General features: G+C 50.9%; 2 protein-coding genes and 1 long non-coding RNA gene across 5 annotated transcripts in view; 1 reads left to right on the plus strand and 2 right to left on the minus strand.

Annotated features, from left to right (window-relative positions):
• Positions 1 to 9,884, plus strand: LOC139074070 (uncharacterized). The gene is made up of 3 exons (XR_011523400.1): positions 1 to 216; positions 1,897 to 2,024; positions 5,000 to 9,884. It is a non-coding gene; the product is annotated as an uncharacterized lncRNA (long non-coding RNA).
• Positions 9,885 to 13,050: 3,166 nt separating this feature from the next.
• Positions 13,051 to 19,077, minus strand: SUPT4H1 (SPT4 homolog, DSIF elongation factor subunit). Its single transcript, XM_008512855.2, has 5 exons — positions 18,724 to 19,077; positions 18,050 to 18,156; positions 14,249 to 14,304; positions 13,913 to 13,966; positions 13,051 to 13,465 (listed from the first exon to the last, which is right to left on the minus strand). The coding sequence occupies exons 1-5, from the start codon at positions 18,880 to 18,882 to the stop codon at positions 13,398 to 13,400; spliced, it is 444 nt and encodes a 147-aa protein (XP_008511077.1). The 5' UTR covers positions 18,883 to 19,077; the 3' UTR covers positions 13,051 to 13,397.
• A 1,261-nt stretch (positions 19,078 to 20,338) lies between these two features.
• Positions 20,339 to 23,535, minus strand: part of RNF43 (ring finger protein 43) — a 59,951-nt gene continuing 56,754 nt past the window's right edge. For all 3 annotated transcript variants that reach the window (XM_070562274.1, XM_070562276.1, XM_070562275.1), the window contains one exon: positions 20,339 to 21,804. In XM_070562274.1, coding sequence (XP_070418375.1) covers positions 21,761 to 21,804 — 44 coding nt within the window. In that variant the 3' untranslated portion in view covers positions 20,339 to 21,760. The remainder of the gene's footprint in view (positions 21,805 to 23,535) is intronic.

Here is a 23,535-nt window from a genome sequence, read left to right on the forward strand (position 1 = left end):
GGGGAGGACAGACTGACAGGAAACCAGAGACGAGGCTGGGTATTGGCGGGAGGGGGGCTGAAGAGACCATCTCACACACCCTGGGCAGGTGGCTTCCGGGACCCCGGGCCTGCCCTTCCCCCATGGCACCAGCTCCAGGGGATGATTCAAGTGTCTGAGACTGACTTAGGGCACAGAGTGACTCCAGGAGGCAAGGACTCCCTCTCAAGACCTTCAGTGAGTGCCCAAAACACGAAGTCCTGAATTCCAGGACAAGAAAAGGACTTTTTCTCTGAGCCCCACCCCCACGGACCCCAGCCCAGCAAACTCCCTTCCTTTCCGGACAGCAGTGGCTTTCTGACCAAGCCATGGTTCCTCTATATGTGCTGCCCAGAGGGGCCATGGAGGTAGAGATGCATAAGGGGGGGTCCGGGCCAGCACATCTCAATACCCTCCATGTAGTCAGTTGCCCTCGGCACCCCACAAAGCCACCCCTCCCACAGCCCCAGCCTGAAGGAGACCAGGCCTGTGCCCTCAGCACAGTATGGGGGTCACACAGGCCAGGTGGGCCTCTTGATGCTAAACTGGGTGTTCATGATTCTCTCAGGGCCTGTGGGGATGGGAGGGCAGGGCAGAACAGTGGTAAGGACCAGGGTCTAAGGCAGGGCATGGGTGCCATTGGGCTTGGAGGAATGGAGGGAAAGATGTTCCAGGGGAGCTTCTGGCAGCCACCGGATGTGGGCAAGGGGCCCGCCCACCTGCATGCCACCCCCGCTTTCCCCATGGGGAAGGCAGGAAGCTGCCCATCCCAGGGCCCCTGGCTGGGGGAGGGGAACAAGGCGTGGGTCTGGGCTGGGGGCAAGGGTGAGCTGGATCCGGGCCACACATTTTCCTCAAGGTTCTCCAAGCCTGTCAGTGGGCTTGGCTCTGGAATCCAAAGGAATAGATTAGGGGAGGGGGAGGAGGAGTGGATGACATTCACCCAGTGACTCCTTCCCTGAAGGCCATAGGCCTCTCCTCTGGGTCCCCCACTCAGGGTCAGGTCCACAAAGACTTCAGGGAACTCTCCGATTCAGGCCCAGAAGAGGGTTGGCATGGAAGAGGGCAGCAAAGAGGGAGATTGCCTCACATCTTTTCCTTAAGGAAGGGCAGCCCTCAACCTGGAAAGTTGGCCCCTAAATGGGACAAAGAAAGGGGGAACAGGGCCCTTCAGTGCCTAATGTCTGAAGAGACAGCGGTGAGGAGAGTGAGCTGCCCAGAAATGGGACAGTACTCCTTTAACAGACCACCGCTGCTGCAGACCTGGGTGGAGGGGAAGTGGCTGCCCCAGGCGATAAGAGGATAAGAATATCAAAGTTGTGCAGTAACCTGGGTTCCTGGACCCCCACCCTTCAGGGCCCCTCCTCCAAGAGCATCTTGCCTCCCCACCTTCTGCTTAGAGTGCCCCAAGAATCATCACCTCAGATGTGCTTTGTCCCAGCAAAGGAATCTCACAGACTGGGAGCCAGGAGGCCCGGCTTTGGGGCCCAGCTCTGCCATAGACTCCTTCAGCATGTGACCTGTGGCAAGTCAGACCTGAGGTTCCTTCTGAGGGCCACATTCATCCCTCAACAGTTTCTAACCCAGCCCCTCTCTTGTCGTGAGCAGGGTGGGGGTGTCCCTGATGCCTGCTGCCCTGTGACAACAGAGGCTACTTTTCCTTTGTATGCCCTCAATGCCCAAGGCCAAAGACCACCACTGATTTTTTTTCCTCAAGGAGAGAGTCTGAGGTCTAGCCTCTGTGTCCACAGAGCTTCTAGGGTCAGGAGGCTTCTGGAGGGGCTGGGCTTTTTGCTGGTTCCCACTCTGAGGCTGGGGTTGAAGAGGGATGGAACTGAAGTGGGGCTCAGGGTCCCTGTACCTGGACTTCTCCCCCAGCCCAGCGATGACTCCCAGCTCTGCTGGGTCTCAAACCAGAAGAAACAGAACAAGGCCAGAGACACAATCAAGGATGAGGAAGGGGCCAGGCCTGGGATGAGGATGCAGAGATAATAAGAACCACCCAGGTAAGTAGAACAGGAGTGCTGGACTGGAAGCCCTGCTCCAGGCTGGCACAACCCACGTGTGTGGCCTGTGTGACTGACTGGCAGGTGACTGAGGGAAGAGCAGTGGGTGCCTGAACGCGCGCGCGCACACACATGCACACACGCAGGGTCAAAAGAGCCCAAAAGATTCACAGTCTCCTTTCTAGAGAGGTACAGCAGGCCCAGAGCCACACAGACACACAGTAGGTGACACCCCAGCTCAGGCCCACAAACACACCTGAGGAAGCCCTGCTGCACACTCCTGGACACACCTGCCTTCTCCCCGCAAACGCCCAGGAAAGCTCACTCGGGAATGTGAGGCCAGTGCTTGGGAGGGTGATGAGAGTGAGTTGAGGACGGCTTGAGAACACAGCCACCTCTGTGAGAGAGGCGTGACTTGCACTCCTGCCCCCAAAGCTGCCTGCTGCCTGAGTTCCTCGTGATGAGAGAAATTAAACCCTGGATGATGGTCAATGGCCGAGAGAAGAGGTGGCTGAGAGAGGAGGCCTCTCTTTGTGGAGGAGACAGGAGTTCAAGTGGATTCTTCAAACTCTGCCCCTTTGTGGTAAGTCCAGGCTCAGCCAGGCACTCACTGGGCAGCCTTGGCTCACTTGGACTCTGCTATAAAATGTCCTCCATGGTCCTTTCCAGTTCTGACATTCTTAGTCCAGGGATCAGATTCCTGCTCAGAGGTAGCAAAAGGGGAGAAAGAGTAGGGACCAAAATTAGAAGGCGTAGGGATGGGGCAGCTGCATCAAGACAAATTGGTGAGACAGCTGAGGCCACTGGAGTCTGGGCGGGATCCTGGGAGATCCCAGGCTCACTATCCCTTACTCCCACCCCAGCCTCACTGACCGTTGGGACAGGCATCTTCACGCGCCAAGCTGAGGCTATGGGCAGATAAATGTGAGCCTGAGGAGAAAAGGACACAGGACCCAGCTTCAGGGACTCCCAATCTGATAGGCGAGACACAGATATGCAGGGTCTGAGAGTTTTCTGTGTCGGTGTGAGTGAGCAGTGGTCCCTAAAGCAGGTCCAGAGCTTCAGGTCTGATGGGGACGCTGGCTCCTACTTGAGCGAGCACTGAATCTAAGGAGTGAAGTAGAACACACGTAACACCTCCACACATCCCTACATCTTACAAAATTATAGCAACAAGGGCAAATTAGTCCTGGGTGGGGGTGAGGGGCCCAGGGGGCTGGACTGATGGATGCTGGAGTGCAACCTCAGAGTCACAGGGCACCCATCAGAGAAGGCTTCCTGGAGGAAGTGAATACAGATGGAAGAGGGCATGGAAGGAGAGGAGATAGAGAGGGTAGAAGCTGACCAGACAAAGAGGAGAAACAGGAGAAAATGGTCTTTTGAAGACCTAACACCTGCAAGGAGAGCAAGCCTAGAGTGGGAGAAATGACAAAGGTGGCACATGAAGGCTGAGAAGAAAACTAAGCCTGCTCTCCAGCTGCAGGGGCCTGGGGCCCTTACTCGGCAGGCAGGCGGAGATGGCAGCCCAGATAACCTGTCTTGTGAAGAGACAACAAGAGAGAAGCCACAGGACCTAACCACTCGCAAACAGGAAGTCAGAAGGCACAGCAGGCCCGCCCTCAGGGGAGCCAGAGTTGGGGGCAGGCCTGCCCACAAAGGAGGGAAACTGAGCCCCCAGTATTGCAAAATGGGGCTAAAGACATTTGGAGTCAATAGTCTCAAATGTTGGAACCTTTCACCGCCCTTCTTGGAGGAGCCGCCAAGGGAAGCAGGTGCTGAGATAAGGAAGAGCCTCTTGAACCTAGGACAGCCCTATGCCCTGCAGAGGTCATCTCAGCACCCAGGACAGTCCCTGACTCATCTCAGAGCCTTGGGGAGCACCAGGAGTGCTGAGAGCCTCAGATGAGGAGGGTGGGTAGGCTCTCCCTCAGCCCTGCCTGCACGGTCCAGACACCCTCCAGGTTTAGCTTCATGCTCTCCTGCTCTACTATCGCCAGGGGCAGCTGCAGTGCCCCCTGGGAGGCCAGCTCTGCTCTGGGATGGGCTTCTGGCTCAGCTCTCTGGATCACAGTATCCAAGGCCTTTTAAGCAGCAAGGTCGGGCAGCAAGCTGGCCTGAGTCAGGAAACTGAGCTGCAAACCCAGGGAGAGGCAGAAGGCAGCCTGAGGTCACAAAGCAAGTTAGGGCCAAGTTCAGGGTTTGGTCCACAGCCTCTGGGAAGAGGCAGGGTGGTCTGGGTAGGAAAAGAGGTGTGGGTGTGAGGAAGGCCACCTTGACCACTGCTGTGGGAGTGGCCATGAAACCAGAAGCGTCCTCCACTGGGATCTCCTAGGGACACAAGCAGGGAAATGAAAGAAAGCTCCTCCTGGCTCTTTCCACACACAGGTGCCTGGCTTCACTTGCAGAGTTACTCCTGCCCCAGTTTAAACTGCTACAAATAAATTGTGTGTGTGTGTGTGTCCCGAGAGCTGGCGATCCCTCATCAGCCTAACTCCTTACTCCCAACATCAGGACCACCAAGCAGAGGGCAAAACTAGGAGGCAGGAGACTAGAGGTCTGGTCTGCCTGCCCCACCCCCCCTCTGCTGTGGCTATCTGCAGTGTAACTTTAGACCAGTCACTGAATCTGTCCCCCAACCCCCAGCCTTTGTTTCTTCATCTACAAAATTGAAGAGGAGGTTGACCAGAGGACCTGTTTATACTCTAGGAAGTCCCCAAGAGCCAGGGGCCCCAGGGATATTGGAGGAGGAAGTAGCAAGCCCTGTGTTCCAAGACCAGCCCAGCCACTAGACAACCCATGGACTTCCCCAGCTGGCTCAAGGGCAGAGCACCCATAGCTCAGAGAAGGCAGGTGGCTGGGAAAAGATCCTGAGCAGAATCCTCCCCTCATCTTGGCTAGGAAGGAGGGGCAAAGGGCTGGGGGTGGGGGGTGATCCCTTGGTCTATTTCCTCCTGCAAGCATCCTGCCCTCCACAGGATTCCTCACATCCCAGCGACTCCTGGAAAAGTGGAAGGTGAAGGGTGGAAAGAACAGAGCGCTCTGTGAGGACGGCCCTGTGAGCTCTTCTGGGCTGTTTCTTCATTCACCTCCACGGAGCTGGGGGGAAGGGCAGCAGCTGAGGCATCTAGAGAACTTTATATAACACATTCAATCTGAGTCTCATTTGATCATCATGCTGACCCAGTGATGTAAACGATGGTGTCCCCATCTCAGAGATGAGGAACCGGAAACTCGCGAGGTTAAGTTTCACCTTCCTGAAAATCGGCCAACAGTCTGCATTTCGTTTCTGTCCCCCTAAGAGACACTATTCAAAGTGCTCCCAAAAGGACCAGGCCTGGCAGACTTCAGAGGGGATACTCAACAGATGGTGGAGATGCAGGCTCACAAACCCAGAGAAGCGGGTTGGAAAAAGCAGTGGGGGGAACTCAAGGCAGACTTCCTGCCTCCAGGCTTGTGGGTGAGGGGGCAGAGGGGTCTAACAGGTGACCAAGTGGTCTGCAGAATCTCTCCCACAGCGAATGGCCACCCAGCCCCTTCCCTCAGAGCCTAGTAGGCAGTCAGGTGGGGGAGGGCTGGCCACGCAGGCCAGGGTCCCCCAGCAGCCACAGCAGAAGCAGCAGCAGCAGCAGCTCACAGCACTGGAGCCGTTAAAAAGTGACTCAACCAGAAAGTGCTTTTGAAGCGACGCCCGCCAGGGCCCCAGAGCCAAACCTCAAAAAGATGAAGTGAGAGAGACAGGCCTGCGGGGGCTGGGCTGGGGGTGGAGGCCCGGCCTGGAGCCGGCCTGGCCAAATAAGGGCAAATGCTCCCAGGCCAGCCAATGGGGTGCAGGCAGCCACGTCATGGGGCTGTGGCTGGAGGTGGGGTGGAGGGAGGAGGTGAGAGGCCTGAGGCAAAATGGGTGTGGGGGACGAGCAGGGGCACAAGCCCTCCAGGAAGGGTCAAGGGTGAGTGAGCCCAGGGAGGTGTTGGGGCCTTCATCCCCAAAGACGTGGTGCTGAAGTCAGTAGACCCACACCCCCAAGAGCCCCACCTGCAGGCTGGGACTCAAGGGAGCAAAAGGAAGACAAGGAGGACCCCCTCACTCCTGCCTGGTTATGGGCCCTAGATCCCCACAGGCCGGGGCAGAACAAAAGGGAGGGCCAAATGAAAGGGAGGCCATAGGACTAAAACACCAGTGCAGGCTTGCCTGGCCACTGACCTTGGGCAAATAACATAACTGAAACTCAGTTTTTTCATCTATGAAAGGGGAATAATGCCTCATAGGACAGTATTGAGGGTCAAATGCAATGATGGAGGTGGCCAGTTTTGAATCTGGTAAATGCCATACTAATATATTATTATCGTAGAAGCGCTGGCCCAGGGCTGCTTCTCATTCATATTCTTGCCTCCCAGTTGCTGTTAAAGATCTCTTTGCAGGGACACCATGTGGTTCCCAATTCTGGCCTCTGGTGTCTATAATGAGGGAGGGGAGGTGCGGGGGCCAGAGGGGTCCTTCCAATCTAAGCTCAGCCCCTCCTGCTGCAGAAGCAGAATAGACACGCTCTCCTTGGGCTCATTCACCAGGGACATGAAGTGCCAACCTCAACCTCCTCCATCCCCTTATCTTCCTGCCTGGTTCTACTGGGCTCCAGACCCCGCCCCCATCTCCCTGCTCCCCTGGGGTGCAGGGCTGAGGAAGTGAGTCTACTCAGCTGCCCAGAGAAAGTGCCAGTGCTGGAGCTGCCTGCACAGGGTGGGGGCAGCTGCTGGCTTCTCCCAGGGCCTGTGATCACTCCCTCAGGCCTCCCCAGCCCCTGCTGGGACCACAAGCCCAGGAAGAAGGCTGGGCGCTGGCTGCCACCCTCTTCGTGGAGTTCTTTCTCTCTCCCAAGCATGGATTTGCATGTACCTCTCTGCCCTCTGCTACTCAACCCCCCAGAGACAAGGTGACAGTTAAACCCCTCTTCCGGCTAGTGGCCCCAGAGCACTCACTTCCTTCCAGGTATTTTCCGGGACGGGGGGAGGGGTTGAAAGGGTGGCAGTTGCTGGGTTTGGGGAAGAAGGAATGAGGACTCCATTCTGGAGAGAAGCTGGGTTCCCCCACCCTGGTGCCTGAAGCTGTTCCTTACCTTCCCTCAAGTTCTCTCCGTAGCACAAGAGTTCAGTTTGGAGGAGGGAGAGCGCACAGTCAGGAGGCGCACAGGAGTTCTTGAAATGGGCCTGCTATCTGACTTCTTACATGCCCAGGCCTCCCTCCGCTGTGGGGTGGACTCCCCAAGGAAAGTTTGGGCTTCAAGTCCTCTGTCCATGACCCCAGAATACCTGCCCCCAACTCTGGGGCGAGTGTTGAGAATAGGAGAGCGGAGATCTAGAGGGGAGATGTTTTCCATCATATTTCTCAAAGGATCTGGCATCCTGGTGCCAGCAGCACTGAGCTCTTTTCTCCGCATTCAGTTCCTGCTTCCTGCAATCTTACAGCAAAGAGAAACACAGCAATCTGTAGGCAAAAGGCGCTGAGCCAAGCAGTGTAGGACATACGAAGTAGCAGTGACACCCTCTGGACTTCTGACCACTGTCTCTGGGGCTCAGTCTTCTCACCCCTAAAGTGAGGGCCTAGCCTAAGTCACGACTCTCCCAGTGCTCACATTCTCTGTGTGATCTGCCTTCACTCTTTCTACAGCCCAACACTCTGGACCTCACCCTCCCACTGGTGAAGGCCTCTGAGACCCAAGGCCCAGGCAGGCAGTCATGTGCTTTCTTCTTCAGTCTAAGCCTTACCGGCTCACCCTTCAGCAATTTTTTTTTTAAAGATTTTATTTTTTTCCTTTTTCTCCCCAAAGCCCCCCGGTACATAGTTGTATATTCTTCGTTGTGGGTCCTTCTAGTTATGGCATGTGGGACGCTGCCTCAGCGTGGTTTGATGAGCAGTGCCATGTCCACGCCCAGGATTCGAACCAACGAAACACTGGGCCGCCTGCAGCGGAGCATATGAACTTAACCACTCGGCCACGGGGCCAGCCCCCCTTCAGCAATTTTTACCCAGCACGGCTGTCTGTTCTCCTAGCTCAAAAAAGACTGGAAGGGGGACAGCCACACATGAGCAGCAGAAGTGACAGCTGACAGGCTGACATGAATCCAAGAGGTGGAAAAATAATCAGTCCCAGAACCATTTCACCAGATGATGCAAAAATGGAGGTTTATAACAATGACTGTGAGCCAAGTAAAGGTTAAATCACATCCAGAATGTCATATCCAAATAGCAAGGAAATACATATTTAAAAACAAAATGTCATAAAAAGTGAGAGAACAGAAAGAGAGATGAAAATACAAAGCCATGGTACTTGAAGGAAACTATTTGTTTTGATATATTTATGTATGAAAGACGTGTTGGAACATCCATTGCCCAACCATGCCAGAGGGATGACATTCTTGCCACACTTACCTAGAATTTATCTAGAGGTGGACAACTTTGGATAATGACAATTCCTTAGATACACTTAGTAGTTTACAGCTCTCAAATTATTTTACCTAAGTTAAAGACAGGGCCTGCCACCAACTGCATCTTTAAGTGAGTTTTTTTTTAGGTATGCTTTTTTGGTGAGGCAGATTGGCCCTGAGCTAACATCTGTTGCCAATCTTCCTCTTTTTTTTCTCCCCAAAGCCCTGGTACATAGTTGTATGCCCTGGTTGTAGGTCATTCTAGTTCTTCTATGTGGGATGCCGCCACAGCATGCCTGATGAGTGGTGCATAGGTCTATGCCCAGGATCTGAACCAGCAAACCCCAGGCTAACCAAGCTGAGCGTGCAAACTTAATCACTCAGCCACAGGGCTGGCCCCTTTAAGTGAGCTTTTTAAATTTGAAATATCATGTACAAACAGGAAAGTGAACAAATCATGAGTGTATAACTCAATAAATTTTCAGAAAGTGAACCGACCTATGTAACTAGCATCCAGATCAAGAAACAAACCTAACCAACACCTTAAGAGCCCCTCATGCCTTCTTCCACCCCCACCTTTCACAGATAACCACTATCCTGCCACCTAACACAAGAGTTTTGTCACCTGCATTTATTAAGGGGCAAACTTCATTTTAAAGAAGTAAAGTGAGTTGGAAAAGTCACAACTAATGGGTGGTGGAGGCAGCAAGGCTGGCAGGCAGGGACAAGGCCCCTAGTTGGATGTGCGTGTTTTTATCACACGAGTCTGTGTGCCAGTGGAGCACAAAGGTGCCATAATTGGGCTGCAGATGGAGGGATGTGGTGAGTAGAAAAAAGCAGGAGAGTTTGGGGAGTATGGAGCTCAGACTGGCAGATACCTAAGAGCTGCTGGAGTGGAAGAGAAGATGCAGCGAGGTGGGAGTTGGAGAAGGACTGGACCAGTTTCCCAATGCTCTGCACACGGTTCCTTGAGTAAATCCCGAGGACCTCTTCCCTGGGCCATTTCCCCACACTGCCTCCCTCTCTTTAGCTAATTTTAGACCTAGGGACCAGAGATGTAGGTGGTCAGAGTATGGTGGTCAGGGGGGCTCAATGTGTAGGGTCGTGTAACTTTCACGCAACAACAAGCTAAGGCCTCACGCTGGTTCTGTGGGATGTTCACGAAGGGAGCAAACCTGCTGCGTTTGGGGATAACTATGTCGGAAACAGTAAGCAGCACTAAATTGGGTGTGGGCAATGTATTTCTTGAGCTAAGGCTCCACCACTTGATCATACCAGGTCACTTTAACTCTTCATTACTACCTAGGAAGTTAACTATGACACAAGGGTTTTGTGAGGATTGAATAAGATAATGGATGTGAAAGCCCTTTTGTCAACTGTAAAATGCTATTTAAATGAAGGGTTTACTGATAATAAACATGAACCAGACTTCCAGACAAAGATGTTATTAGTCTGTTCTTAAATATTACCTACCTGTCTCTTGTATACACAACACACACACACACACAGAGATCAGGTGGCAGGGAGGGGGCTTGAATAACAGGTTATAGACAGGTTGGGAGTAAGAAGGTAATGGCCATGCCCAGAGGGGAGGCCTCAATCCCAAACTTGAAGAGCCCATCCCCGTTACTCTTGGGGAAACTGCTCCCCTCCAAGACCAGAATGTTCTGACCCTTGTTCTATCAGCTACCAAACCCTGCCTTGAGCTGGAGGCTGCACTCGGCAATGCACTGCCACTTAGACCATTTTGGGGAGAGACCCTAACCCCACAGCCTGTGGTGAGAGGCGAGTGGAGAATGAGCAATAAGCAGGCAAGGGGAAGGCAGCCTGGTCACTACTGTTTCTAATCTGTCTGACCTGAGTCTGTCCTTGTTGAACTAGGGAGGAGCCTTGCCTTTCTGAAGGAAAGAAGCCAAACTACTGAGCAAGGGAACAAACAAGACGCTGGGCAGATATGGGACCTCAGGAGTCAGAATGGGGCTGGACCTCTGACAGACAGAATGGGCAGGGCATAGCCCTCACGCATGCGGAGAGCAGGGCAGCAGTACCAGCTCCTGAAACCTTTTCTACCACACAGCACTGCTCACTCCCAAAGAGCCCTGAAGAACCAATGGTCTCTGTTTCAGCTTCTTTGGGCTCCCAGCCAGGGATGGGGATCCAGCACTTTATTGCCTATCTGGGCTGCTGAGTGGCACCACAAGCAGGTTCAAAGACCAAAGAAAGCAAGAAAGCAAATTCAGAAGCAGCTTCTAGGCAGAATCCAGTTGGAACTGCGTGAAATCCGGTCACTGCAACTGGTCCCCCTCCCCCACAACCATCAGTGCCTATGTCTTTCGCTTCCTGCGAGGCTGACAGTTAGGGCCCCAGCTCAGTGTGGGGTTGAGGCAGCCTGAGTGTGGTTATTTGTGCACAGCTCCTCTTGCCTCCCCTCCCCACAACTGTTTCCATTCTCACCAAGCAGCCACGTCCGGGTCAGACACACAGGACAGCAGCGGGGATTTCCAAGGGACTTTTTGAGAAAGCCAGTGAAAGTTGGGTGTTGGCTGCATGGCCTAGGCACTCTTGCTGAAACCCACTTCTTCCCTCCAGGACTTAAGCTCTAGCCTGGTGGGGCCGCTTCCCAAGGCTCCTTCCAGATTGAAATCAGACAGAAACCAGCACCCCTGGAGCTCTTTCAGTTTGCTGGGCAGGGGAAATCCTTTGAAAAACTCAGGTGGAATTTGGGTTAACAGACCATTCCCTCAGAGCTTGAAGGCACCAAAGAAAATGGTTCTGGTTTGAGGAGGACCTGTGAGTGGTGACATGAGCGGCCTGAGCCAGTCCCAGCTTCCTTCCCACGGGCTTATGAGAGGACGAGGAAAGCGGGTCAGGGGAGAGTCAGCATCTCTCCCTTGTTCCCCCACACTCCAGGCCACAGGTAAGGAGACACTGACTCACTAGCAACACCAGGTGGCTAAGAGACACAAAGCCCTAGAGCAGGCACCTTTGCCAATGAGTCAGAGCTACCCTGCATTGGTGGTTCTGGGTATTTCCCCCACTATTTTTTTTTCTTTTTGTTTTTTTTCTGCTTTATCTCCCCAAACCCCCCCCCCCGAACACAGTTGCATATCTTAGTTGCATGTCTTTCTAGTTGTGGGATGTGGGATGCCGCCTCAACGTGGCCTGACGAGCGGTGCCATGTCCACGCCCAGGATCCGAACCCTGGGCCACCACAGCACAGCGTGCGAACTTAACCACTCGGCCACGGAGCCGGCCCCTCCCCAACTATTTTGGTTGATTGTGCACATACATATATTGAAGAACGGCTAATAAAAGGACAGCAAACGAAGTTTACCTTTTATAAAACTTAAGTTACGGAATTTTTTTTCCCATTGCTTCATTTTTATAATTGCAACATTCCTGAGGTAGACAGAGTATACTCATTCTTGTTTTATAGATAGAGAACAAGAAACAGGGAGGGGCTGGCCCCGTGGTGGAGTGATTAAGTTTTCACGCTCTGCTTCGGCAGCCCAGGGTTTCCCTGGTTTGGATCCTGGGTGTGGACATGGCACCGCTCATCAAGCCACACTGAGGCGGCATCCCACACAGCAGCGCCAGAAGGACCAGCAACTAGAACACACACCTACGTACTGGGGGGCTTTGGGGAGAAGGAAAAAAAAAAAGATTGGCAACGGCTCAGGCACCAATCTAAAGAAAATAATAAATTACAGGTGATTCTAATGTGTTTAAAAAAAGGGAAATCATGGGGATACTGACAGGATTTTTGTGGAAATTTAAGTAAATGAGAATTTATGGTAAATTTTTACCTCTAAAACAAGTAAGTCACGTTGGCCAATAACATGACATCACTCAAGGTCCCTCCTAGGCCAGAGAAGAAAGGGAGGGGAAGTACAAACTAGCCAGACCAAGACGCAAAAGCCACCTGAGGCTGGGTCTCCTTAGGGGAATACAGAGGGATGTGAATGGGGGAGAGGGAGGTCATGAGTGCCACTGACTAGCCTAAGGCATAGAAAGAGCAGGAAAAAGAAGAAAACAGACAAGGAAAAAAAGTATTAAACCTGGCCAAGGGTCAAAGAATACAAAGAAGGCTTATTATTTCAAGGGACACCTGCTGAGGGTCTAGAGGGCAGATGGCTACAACCGCCAGACACCAGGACTACCAGGCCCATGGGGTTGCCTAGACTCAGGAGAGCAGAGCTTCCAACAAGACGCAAGGAAGCACACTGAAAAGGCGGTAACCCTGGAGCTCAGAGATGAGTAATGGGGAGCAAAAGAGCCTCTGTTGCTCTGAGAAGGTGCTTACAAAGCAACTTTTGTGGGGTGGGTTTTTTTTTGTGAGGAAGATTGGCCCTGAGCTAACATCTGTTGCCAATCTTCCTCGTTTTGCTCAAGGAAGATTGTCCCCAAGCTAACATCTGTGCCAATCTTCCTCTATTCCGTACGTGAGATGCTGCCACAGCATGGCTTGAGGGGCAGTGTATAGGTCTACGCCCAGGATCCAAACCCGTGAACCCCAGGCCGCTGAAGTGGAGTGTGCAAACTTAACCACTATGTTACCGGTTCTTACTGTGCCCAGCTAAGAGAAAAGAAGGAAACGAGGCATCTCTCGTGGGCTTAAGAACCTTTTCAGGGGTTCATGTTTATTGGCATTTGACCCAGACTCCTGCCCATGCACAAGGGCACAGCCCTGGGCTGTGGGTAGGAAAACCAGCATCCTACACCCCAACCAATTCAGTCTCTGTTAATCCACCAATCCAAACCCCTCCCACCCCCACCAGTAGTCCAAAGAAGGTAAAATGGCCCAGGGACATGCTGTACTGCTCTCTCAACGGTCCGCTGAGTCTCAGAACTGGAGAGTGGGAAGTATTTGAAGCTCTGCTTATTTAGTTCCACAACAAAAAATAAGGAGAGGCAGGAGATGGGGAGCAAAGATACTGGCAGCCATGCATCTTGCTACGTCTTTATAGCTGTGTCTCTGGATTTGTAGGCCACTCCCCGACTTTTCAGCTCCCGCACGATTCCTGTGGCAGGAAATAAAAAACAGCTCCATGAGGGAAGAAGATTCCAGGATTCTGAAGGATAGGAAAGGTCCCTCAGCTGCCACTTTGGCTGGGGTGGGGTGGAGGGGTGGGGCTAAGCAAACGGGAGTTCCTAGACTGCTCAATAGTCCTGCTTGGTCAGCTTTTTACTACTGAAGACCCAGGTTAGTGCCTGGTAATGACTTGGTACGAATGAGAAGAAAAAGAGACACATTGTAGTCATCAAAAGCAAGGGTTCTGGAGCGAAAATGCCTGGGTTCAAATTCTGGCTCCTCACTTACCTGATGGGTGACCTTGGGCAAGTTATTTAACCTGTGTGTGCCTAGTTTACCTCGCAGAGTTGTGAGAACTGGCATTAATTCACATAAAGGACTTCCACAGAGCTTGGCACAATAAATGAACATTGACTATCATTATGACTAGTATTACCTTGGGGCAGGCGACCAGTGACTGACACCGCATATACACCCGGCTTAAAGTTACCTGAGAGAGAAGAAAAGAGATTGCAATAAGAATGAGTTAAGACTAAAGACCAAATGGAGGCTTAAACTAAAAATGAAAGAAATGCTCCCACTCCAAGAGAAGAGCAATCACTACCTTTGGCTACAAGCGTTAAATGACAGAGCACAGGGCACTTTCCTTTTCTCTCCTACAACCCCATCCTTCTCCCTCTGAAACCACTTACCCTGATTTAAGACTCCCCCACTGGACCCGAGAGACAGCAACAACAACACAACTAGGATAAGGAGAAAGGGAGATACTTACTGACTCGCTGCCACTTGGAGACCCAGCTGTCCTCTGGACTCATCATCGCAATGATTCTGGGAAGGGAAAAGAAACAGAATTAGCCTGAGGCTCCCCTACTAGAGAACAGACAGACCACGGGAGCTGCCCTCTTTACTGTTCCCAGCCAGCACAAGAGTGCTGGGAGAGGAAACATATGCAAAAGCCAAGTTTTGAGTCTCTACTAGAAAGCAGGGGAAACTGAGTTCTAATGCTGGGAAGGGGCTGACTCAAAGCTGGTACTGACAAAGGTCCTTTGCACTTACGTCCCTCTCATCAGTCACCACCGCCAAAAGACTATCTCACCAGGCTCAAAAACATCCTTAGCCCAAGGATTCCCTGGCAAACAGGATAGCTTTAGAGGTAGATGGCCAGTGTTACTGATTACAACCAACACAACCACTAGGGGGCTGCGGTCTAGTGTCAAGGGGAGGGTGACTCAAAACAATGGGTCCTTCTACCAGAAATAAGTTAGACTTGGCCAAGCTCTGCCTCTAATGAGCTGTAGAGTCTGGCACACATATGGAGACCTCTCAGAATTTCATCAGGATAAGACTCAAAGGCTGATCTAATACACGAAACACACCTAGCACAGAGCAGATGCTACATAAACATTAGCTCTCATTATCCTAAGAGTCCCTCCCAGCGTAGCTGTGATCCAAGAGCACAGGCAACAGAAAGGCTACGCAAGGGCTAGAAGCCTGCTACTTAACAGGTGTGCATCAGGTGCTTTCAGAAGCTGGGGGTTATCTTTGTCATTCACTCACTCACTCAAACTCTTACTGATGCCTTTTGGGACAGGACTCTTCTAGGCACTGATATTTGCTGACTGCCTCCTCAAACCATTCCCTCTCCTCTTGCAGCAATCTTGGATTCTTATTTGGGGAGCCTCTCTCCCCATGCAAATCCCACATTCTCAGCCATATGCTTTGAGTGAACTGACCCCACCTCCAGGGGTGGTGAGTAGGGTAATACTTGCCCTGGCCCAGCAGACTGACCTGGGGTAGGCACGTATGCCGGCCATTCGCCTGGCCAAAAGCACATTCTCCTCTCTCCTCCACTATCTTTCTAGCCTTACAGCGCCTGTTATCCAATCTTATGACTTAACCTAAACAATTCTCACCATTCTCCAAACATACCCTGGTTTTCCCACTCCATGCTCTTGCTTGAGTCAATCTCTTTGTTTAGAATGCTTTTTCTGCCTCTCTCACCTCAACCTCCTCAAAAATCCTGTACTTCTTTCCTTAAGAGTCTGATTCATATGCTGAGTTCATCTACCCCTCCTCTGATGTCCTTTAGCCTGTGATATACTCACTCTTCAAAAGCCAATAAGCACCAGAATATATAAATAACTCCCACAACTCAACAACAAAAAAGCAAACGACCTGATAAAAAAATGGACAAAGGACTTGCACAGACATTTCTTCAAAGATATACAAATAGCCAATAAGCACATGAAAAGATCACTCAACATCACTAATCATTAGGGAAATGCAAATGAAAACCACAATGAGATACCACTTCACACCCAACAGGGTGGCTATTATCAAAAACCAGAAAATAAGTGTTGGCAAGGATGTGGAGAAATTGGAACCCTTGTGCACTGCTGGTAGGAATATAAAGTGGTACTGCTACTTTGGAAAACAGTATGGTGGTTCCTCAAAATATTAAACATAGAATGATCCAGCAATTCCACTTCTGGATATATACCCACAAGTGAACAGTGGGACCTCAACAGATACCTGTAAACCCACGTTCACAGCAGCATTATTCATAACAGCCAAAATGGTGGCTGTTATGCAACCTAACTGTCCATCAGTATATAATGGATAACAAAATGTGGTCCATACATACAACAGATTATGCAGCTTAACAAGGAAATTCTGACACACACTACAACATGGATAAACCTTGAAGACATTATGCTAAGTGAAATGAGCCAGTCACAAAAGGACAAATATTGTATCATTCCATTTATATGAAGTATCTAGAGTAGTCAAATCCATTGAAAGTAGAATGGTGGCTGCCAGGGGCTGATAGGAAGAGGAAATGAGATGACAAAAGTTCTGGAGATGGATGGTGGTGATGGCTGCACAATAATGTGAATATATTTAATACTACTGAATTCTACACTTAAAAACGGTAAATTTTTGGGTTGGCCCCATGACATAGTGGTTAAGTTCAGCACGTTCTGTTCTGGTGGCCCTGGTTCGCAGGTTCGGATCCTGCGCACCTACCTACACCCCTCACCAGCCATGCTGAGGCACAACTCACATACATAACAGAGGAAGATCAGCATAGATGGTAGCTCAGGGCCAATCTTCCTCACACACACACAAAAAAGTAAATTTATGTACATTTTACAATTTTTTTAACTCTAATATGCAAAACTTTACACTGTGTCTCTCTTACTAGTAAGTATCTCACTGTGTAACTTTTTTTTTGAGGAAGATTAACCCTGAGCTAACTACTGCCAGTCCTCCTCTTTTTGCTGAGGAAGACTGGCCCTGAGCTAACATCCGTGCCCATCTTCCTCTACTTTATATGTGGGACGCCTACCACAGCATGGCTTGTCAAGCGGCGCCATGTCCACACCCTGGATCCGAACCAGCGAACCCCAGGCCACTGGAGCAGAACGTGCGCACTTAACTGCTGTGCCACCAGGCCAGCCCCTCACTGTGTAACTCTTGACATCTCTCACAGCAGCCAACACAGAACTTCACCCATAGATGGGAGTCCCTTCGTTCACTTGCTAGCACTAGGGACTGGAGTATCTACCTGAGTCTGTACATGCACATGTAGGAAGTAAAGGTCCCACGACAACCTCTCTTTTGCCCAATCCCTTATTCTTCCTTAAAGGAAATCAAAGAAGGTATGGAATTGGCCCACCTTGAGGGAACCTTGGCAAGTATCCGGTTTGGGCCAGTTTGTGCATAAACTCTTAATTGGCCTAGAGGCCCAAAGAAACTTAGTACCTCCTTAACCCCCAAAGAACACTGCCCTCTGGCTCCTACCTTGAGGAAGGAAAATTGAAACCTGGCCACTTATGTTTCTCTCACTTCCCTTTCTCCCCACTGGACAATCTTGCCAAGCGAAAACTTTTCTTATAGGTCCTCTTACAGTTCTCTAAAAGCATCAGCTTTGGGGCAATCGTTTACTGTTACCGTACCTTCCTTTTTCTTCATTTTCAAAATGGATCTTCATGCATTCAACAAACATTTATTAAGCATCCACCACCTTCCAGGCCCTATGCCATATTATGGCACACAAGGTAAACAAACTCCCTACCATTAATGAGCTAACATTCCAGTGAAAAACTGTCCAGTGGAAATATAATGAAAGCTGCACAAATCATTTGAAATTTTCTAGCAGCCATGTTTAAAAAAGTAAAGACAAACGGGTATAATTAATTTCAATAATACATTTCACTTAATCAATATATCCAAAGTATTATCATTTAGGCATATAATTAATACAAAGACTATTAAGATATTTTACATTCTTTTTCGCGCTAAGCCCTTGAGATCCAGGGTAGTACATTTTACGTTTAAAGCATATCTCAATTTGACCCAGCCACATTTCAGGTGCTCAATGCCACACGTGGGTAGTGGCTACTGTACTGGACAGCATAGGACTAGTGTGTCTCAAAGTAACTTTGAGACCAACTATGATTAGGTCTCAAAAGCCTGCCCCACATTTACTTGGTGGGGTGGGGTAGGGTGGGTCGGTTAGGGTGGGGGCAGAGGGAATGTAGAAGGAAGGAAAGAATCTAAAGGGGCTTACCCATCAAAGGAAGAGCTGGTGCAATCATATACCATTTCTCGGTTACCCTTCATTTGAAGGTATGCATCACAATTGTCACAACCGTCATATTCAAACTGGTCTATAGTCTGGGAGGGGGAAAAAAGGAGAGAGGTGAGCACGGACAAGGCCAAAAACAGGAGCTTTCTCAATACTTCTACCTGGTCAAGGAGACGGCTTTCTACGTTCGCTCTATCTCACCAGGTCCCCCACCCACCACTCCCAGAAGCCCCTTCCTGAGTGCCACCCTCACACTCCTTCCTCTCTCGTTCCCAACGGCGTTTTACCTACTCCCTTGCCTAGTCTCCTCAGGGTCAGGCACCCTACGACTACTCCCTCAGCTGCAGATTCCCACCCTCCTCTGACTCCCGGTGTACTTCGGCTCCAAAAGAAGTTCACCGAACATCTGTTAAGGGGTCAGCCCTGTGCTAAGAGCTGAGGATTCCAAAGCATGTAAGACCGCCCGTGCCCACGGCTGCCAAACCTGCCTGCTTTCCTACCGACATAAACAACGACCTCCTGCAGCTCCCCCACATCGCCTGCCACCCCCGGCGGCCTGGCCCTTACCTTTCTCTCCACTATCCCGGAGCCCCGTTCTACCCTCTTTCCCCCAGCTTGGTCCCCCACCGCGACTAAACCACGTCCCAGATGGATACCTTGACCAGCGAACACAGCAGACAGGCCCGCAGATGCCGCAGGTCCTTCGGCACCGTCTCCAGAGCCATCCTCTCCGATGGAAGAACAACGAGCGACTGTGCCACAGACCCCTCGCTCACGGGAAGTAAACAGCGAATTACCCAGAATGCCCGACACATCCGGTGCTCAGACTTCCTCTTCCGGTGTGTAAGGCCGCGAGCCCCGCCCCTCCCCCCGCTTCAGGAGATGGTTTCTCCCGCCCGGAGGCGGGGCCGGCCGGGAGTCACCTGGGCCGGCGCGCGCCCCCGCCACCTGGGCCTGCGCGAGGGCGAGGCCGGCGCGGCCGTTGGCCCTGTGGGCGGGGCCTGTGGGGGAGGGGCGGCGCGGTGGCGCCTGCGCGAGAGCGTGCCGCGGCGCGGGCCGGAACCGGGCGGCGCGGGCCATTTGATCTAGGCCGCTGGCACCAGGCCGCGGGCCCTTTGGGAGGCTCCCGGGTGACAGCCGAGATTCTCTTTTGTCTGCCCGTTGTAAAAGCGCGGGGCCAGAGAGTCCACTGTCTCCCTCTGGATTATCTCTGCAGAGACGGAAAGAAAGCCGGGGACAGCCCCGCCTCCTTCCTGACGGCGAGGGCTTGATAGGGTTTCCATTGGCCGTCCGCAGGAATGCCGGCCGTGAACGCACGGCGGAAAAATGCCTGCTTAATTATTTTTTAAAACTCTTTACGTACGTTTCCTCGTTCCAGCCGATAATTTACGCTTTGTGCAGCTTTTAGCATTTAGACACAGCTCCTTTACTTCAGAACATCTGTAGGAGATTGCGTCCTTTTGATTTTTTTTTTTTTAATTTCACCCTATAGGAAGCTAAATGTCGCTCTCTGGTTCAGAATTGGGCAGCAGACCACCACTACCCCTGCCAGCCCTTTCCCGGAGAGGCGGAGCGGGGAGGGCTTTGGGAGGATGAAAGCAAGGCCTCCCCGGGCCCCGCGGAATTCTTCCTTCGCCCGGCACCGGCTCTCTTGATCTTCCGAGGTCCCGCGTGTAGGCAGAGCACAGTCATTTGTGTTTATCTGAACTGAAGCTTTGAGATATAAATAGTTTCAGGCCCTGCTGTTCCACCCTCCCAAACAGGCCTAATTGAGACTGAGCTACTTCAAGGCGGGCCTGTCTTGTGCATGTCTCATGCTGTGTTCAGATGGGCTCTGTGACTGGGGTTGGGATGTTCTCTGGCACTGAATACTTTCCTTTATGTTATCTCAGTGGAGCTCTGCAACCACTGCGAAGTAAGCCCATTTTATGGGTGGAAAAAAATGAAGCACAGAATATTTACCCAGGGCCACAAAGAAAGTCACTGAAACATCATAAATTAGAGCGGGAAGTAAAGAGTACAGCAATAATGTAGAAAACAACTGAACCACAGTGAGAATCCAGCCATGTTTTCTCCTCCCCTGATCTCACTAAACCATGCTTTTAGGGGCTTACAAACCCATTCTTGTTGCCAAGCCCACCACTCTACCCTATCTTTTCATAAATCAGAGCTTAGCCTCTGATATCAGATGTAATTTATTTCTGTTGATGCAGAAGATGAAGTCATTACCCTGAGTGACAGTTGTGACAGAACAAAAACACGAGACCAGACTTCATTTGTGGATAAATATATTAGCAAATAAATACATTTCTCAACATAGTGCCTGATTCAAGCATCTTTCTGTCTGGTTCAGATATAAATACCCATGTGGGTGCCTAGGTGCTAGTTCCCCACTTACTTTGAGGGAAGAAGATTCCCAGGTGGGGTCCTATGACCACTTTGCTCCCACATTCACATTCCAAATGGGATAATGCTAGAGGGGCCAGCAATGGTCAAGCTGCCCTGGGGTGAATGTCACCCTAAGGAAACCCCTCAGCCCTTGCCCACTTGGTACCAGCTGCCCAGGCCAGACTTCCTGCTGCAACTCCACTCTCGCATGGCTTACCCTGACCTGTATGGCTTCTATTAGGAGGCTGGGCCTCTGGGCCATCTAACCCCAAGGGTCCCACTTTGCTTTTCCTTTGCTCTCCCCCTGTTCCCCGTCCTGCTGTGAGAGAAAACTCCCAGAGAAGAATTCCCTGTTGTCCTTGTTCAGCTCTAATTCTACCTTTTCTACCTTCATTCCATCCTCCCTCTTCCTAGATGAAGTCTAGCAGAAATCTTCTTTCCGCCTACTTTGAGACTTTGAGATAGGAGATCTCCAAGGAAGAGTTATTCCCTCTCCCTATCACCAGCGCCAGCCCCTAGAGGAACTGGGGCTCCTGGAGTGACAAGGGAGTTTGGAAATCAGAGGCTTCATCCCAGGTTCTTCAAGGTGCTGTACCACCTTGGGGACAGAACTCCACACCCTGGCTTCCTAAAGCCTCCCCTCTGACCTAATATAGTGAATCAGACAATTAAGGACAAGAAGGGAAAAAACATCCTCCCTTATGCACCAGGGCAGACATTGCCTGGAGAAGCTGCAGAGCTCTGCTTTTTAGGGCTCAGGGCTCGCCAATGCTCCTGATCCTTTTGGAGAGAAGGAAAATGGTAAGAGCCAGGGTTGCTGCTGATGCAGCAGCCTTACCTGGGAGAAGCCAAAGCTGGCGTGCAGCACTCACCCAAGGAAGGAGATGCATGCATTCAGCTGGACCCACTGGCTGGTATGAACATGAGGCTTGGGATGAGGGAGACCTGCTGGGGCTGAGGGTAGGAGCAGCACCATTATAACACCTATCTACCCATTCCTAGCTTTCTGCTCTCAAAAAACAGCCTTCAAGGGAGCCAGTCCACACAGGCAGCAGCTGGTTGCCTGGCTGGACACAGACTTGCTGCACTGCAGATGTGTTCTGCAGACAAGATCTGGAGCTGGCAGCAGGAAACAACACCTCCTGCCACCCACCATCACCACTCTTCTTCCAGTGGTTCCAGGAAGTACAGCAAAGAGAGGGGTGTTTTCTGAGGTCCTTTCTTCTCTCAGGAGCAGGACTCTGTGCCAGGTAGGGCCCTGAGTCATCCGGAGCACACTCTTGGTTGGAGCTAGGCCTGAACATCTCACACGGCCTGTTCACACAGCTCCTCAAGCTCCTCCTCTGAGCCTGCGTTTAGAGAAACGGGAGGAAAGAGGTCATTGAATGTCAGGCCAGCCTCTTGCTTTTTCCACCTGCAGCAAAGTACGGCTGGGAAGGAACCACAGAGAGGGAGGAGCAGGGAATGTGTCCAGAGGGATATTTAGATTGAAAGCTGAGAGGGGCCCCAGTTGGGACACAAGGGAGAGAAAACAAATCTAGATAAAGAGAAATATATATAGCAACTAGTATGTTACCAATACTTGGTATTTATTCATTCATCCAAAAAATATTTATTAAGTACTCTTGAATCTGGCCTACTATCATGTGCCCAACAGAAAACAAAAAAATAAATAAATAAATAAGCAGGGACCTGACAACTTTGTAGGAGAGAAGGTGTGCATGCAAATTGCAGTTATGCCAGTGGACAGGACTGGAGTCATAAGAGATGAATTGAAGAAGGGGAGAGATCATGTCCAAGTGGAGCAATCAGGAAGGGCTTCCTGAAAGTGAAGATAAATCAGCTGGTCCTCAGGAATAGGTAAGAACTGGATTTATAGGAACAGGAAGGCAGCAGAATATTCTGGGCTGCAGGAACTGCACGAAGTGTTTACCCAGTTTGGCTACAGCATGAGGCAGGAAGGGAAGGGGAAGAATGGAAAGTAAGGTTGGGAAGGAAGCTAGGGGCTAGCTGGTACTAAAAAGCCTGGAAGGCCAAACCAGTCTGGATTTTTCTTTACTGTGAATAAAACAGAACATTTGAAGATTCTGGACAGTTCATTTGAAGAAGATGACCCTGGCAGCTGTATGAGGGGTAGGTGAGCAGGGTAAATGACCTGCACAATTCTATAGGGCATAATGCTGGATGCGTAGTGCCCTGCCTTCATGACCATATAAGACAGAAAGGAAGAGCTAGGAGTCTCCCGCCTCAAACTTTAGGCTGCACCTAAGACATGGGCAGGGGCCATTGGTACTGGAGGAGAATATGAAAAAGTTAGCAGAGAGACAGTTAACAGAAGCTGGCATTGATAGGATATGAGGAGCAGGTAAAAGGGAGGCATTGAAACAAGTTCTGAGTTTGGGAGAGAGGGGAAGTGGCAGTCTGGCACTGACAGCACTGGAAGTACACACATGAAGGGTTCAAATGGAATTATCAAATACGTGGCCAAAGCTTACATTACATGGCTCTATGGAAACGATTATTTTCTGTACTGTAACTGTTTGCATGCCTGTCTCCCCATGAACCTGGAGCTTCTGGTTGACAAGTTCCATGTCCTCAGAGCCTACCCTGGAACCTAACACAGAGCAAGCCTAAAATACAGAAAGAAACAAGGAGGGAAGAAATGAATGAATGATAGCAGCTCTCAGGTCCAACCTGTAAGATTCCTAGACCTTGAGTTCTTATATTTCTGGACCTTTGGGTCCCCTTTTGGGGTGGAGTGGTCCTCCTAGCGATGGCAATAAGCAAAGAGCTGTGTCATCTACACAATGAGAGAAGATGGGGAAGAGTAAGAAGAAGAGGGCTCTGGAAGAGGCGGAGACAGATTTGAGCAAATAAATACCAAATTAAAGTTGATTTACATTATCACCATTGGTTGTAATATAGTAGCAGGGATGCACTGGGCCCCCCAAGGAAATGAGGTCAGCCTTATTGACAACGGAGCTTAGAAGGGAAACAGAGTTGCTGTCTTACCCCAGGAGAAAGGAGAAAACCTACGGACCCACAAGGCTGCTGGGAACCACCCATGATCTCTACTTTTT

This window comes from Equus przewalskii, chromosome 10, assembly GCF_037783145.1.
Source record: "Equus przewalskii isolate Varuska chromosome 10, EquPr2, whole genome shotgun sequence".
NCBI classification, from domain to species: Eukaryota; Metazoa; Chordata; class Mammalia; order Perissodactyla; family Equidae; genus Equus; species Equus przewalskii.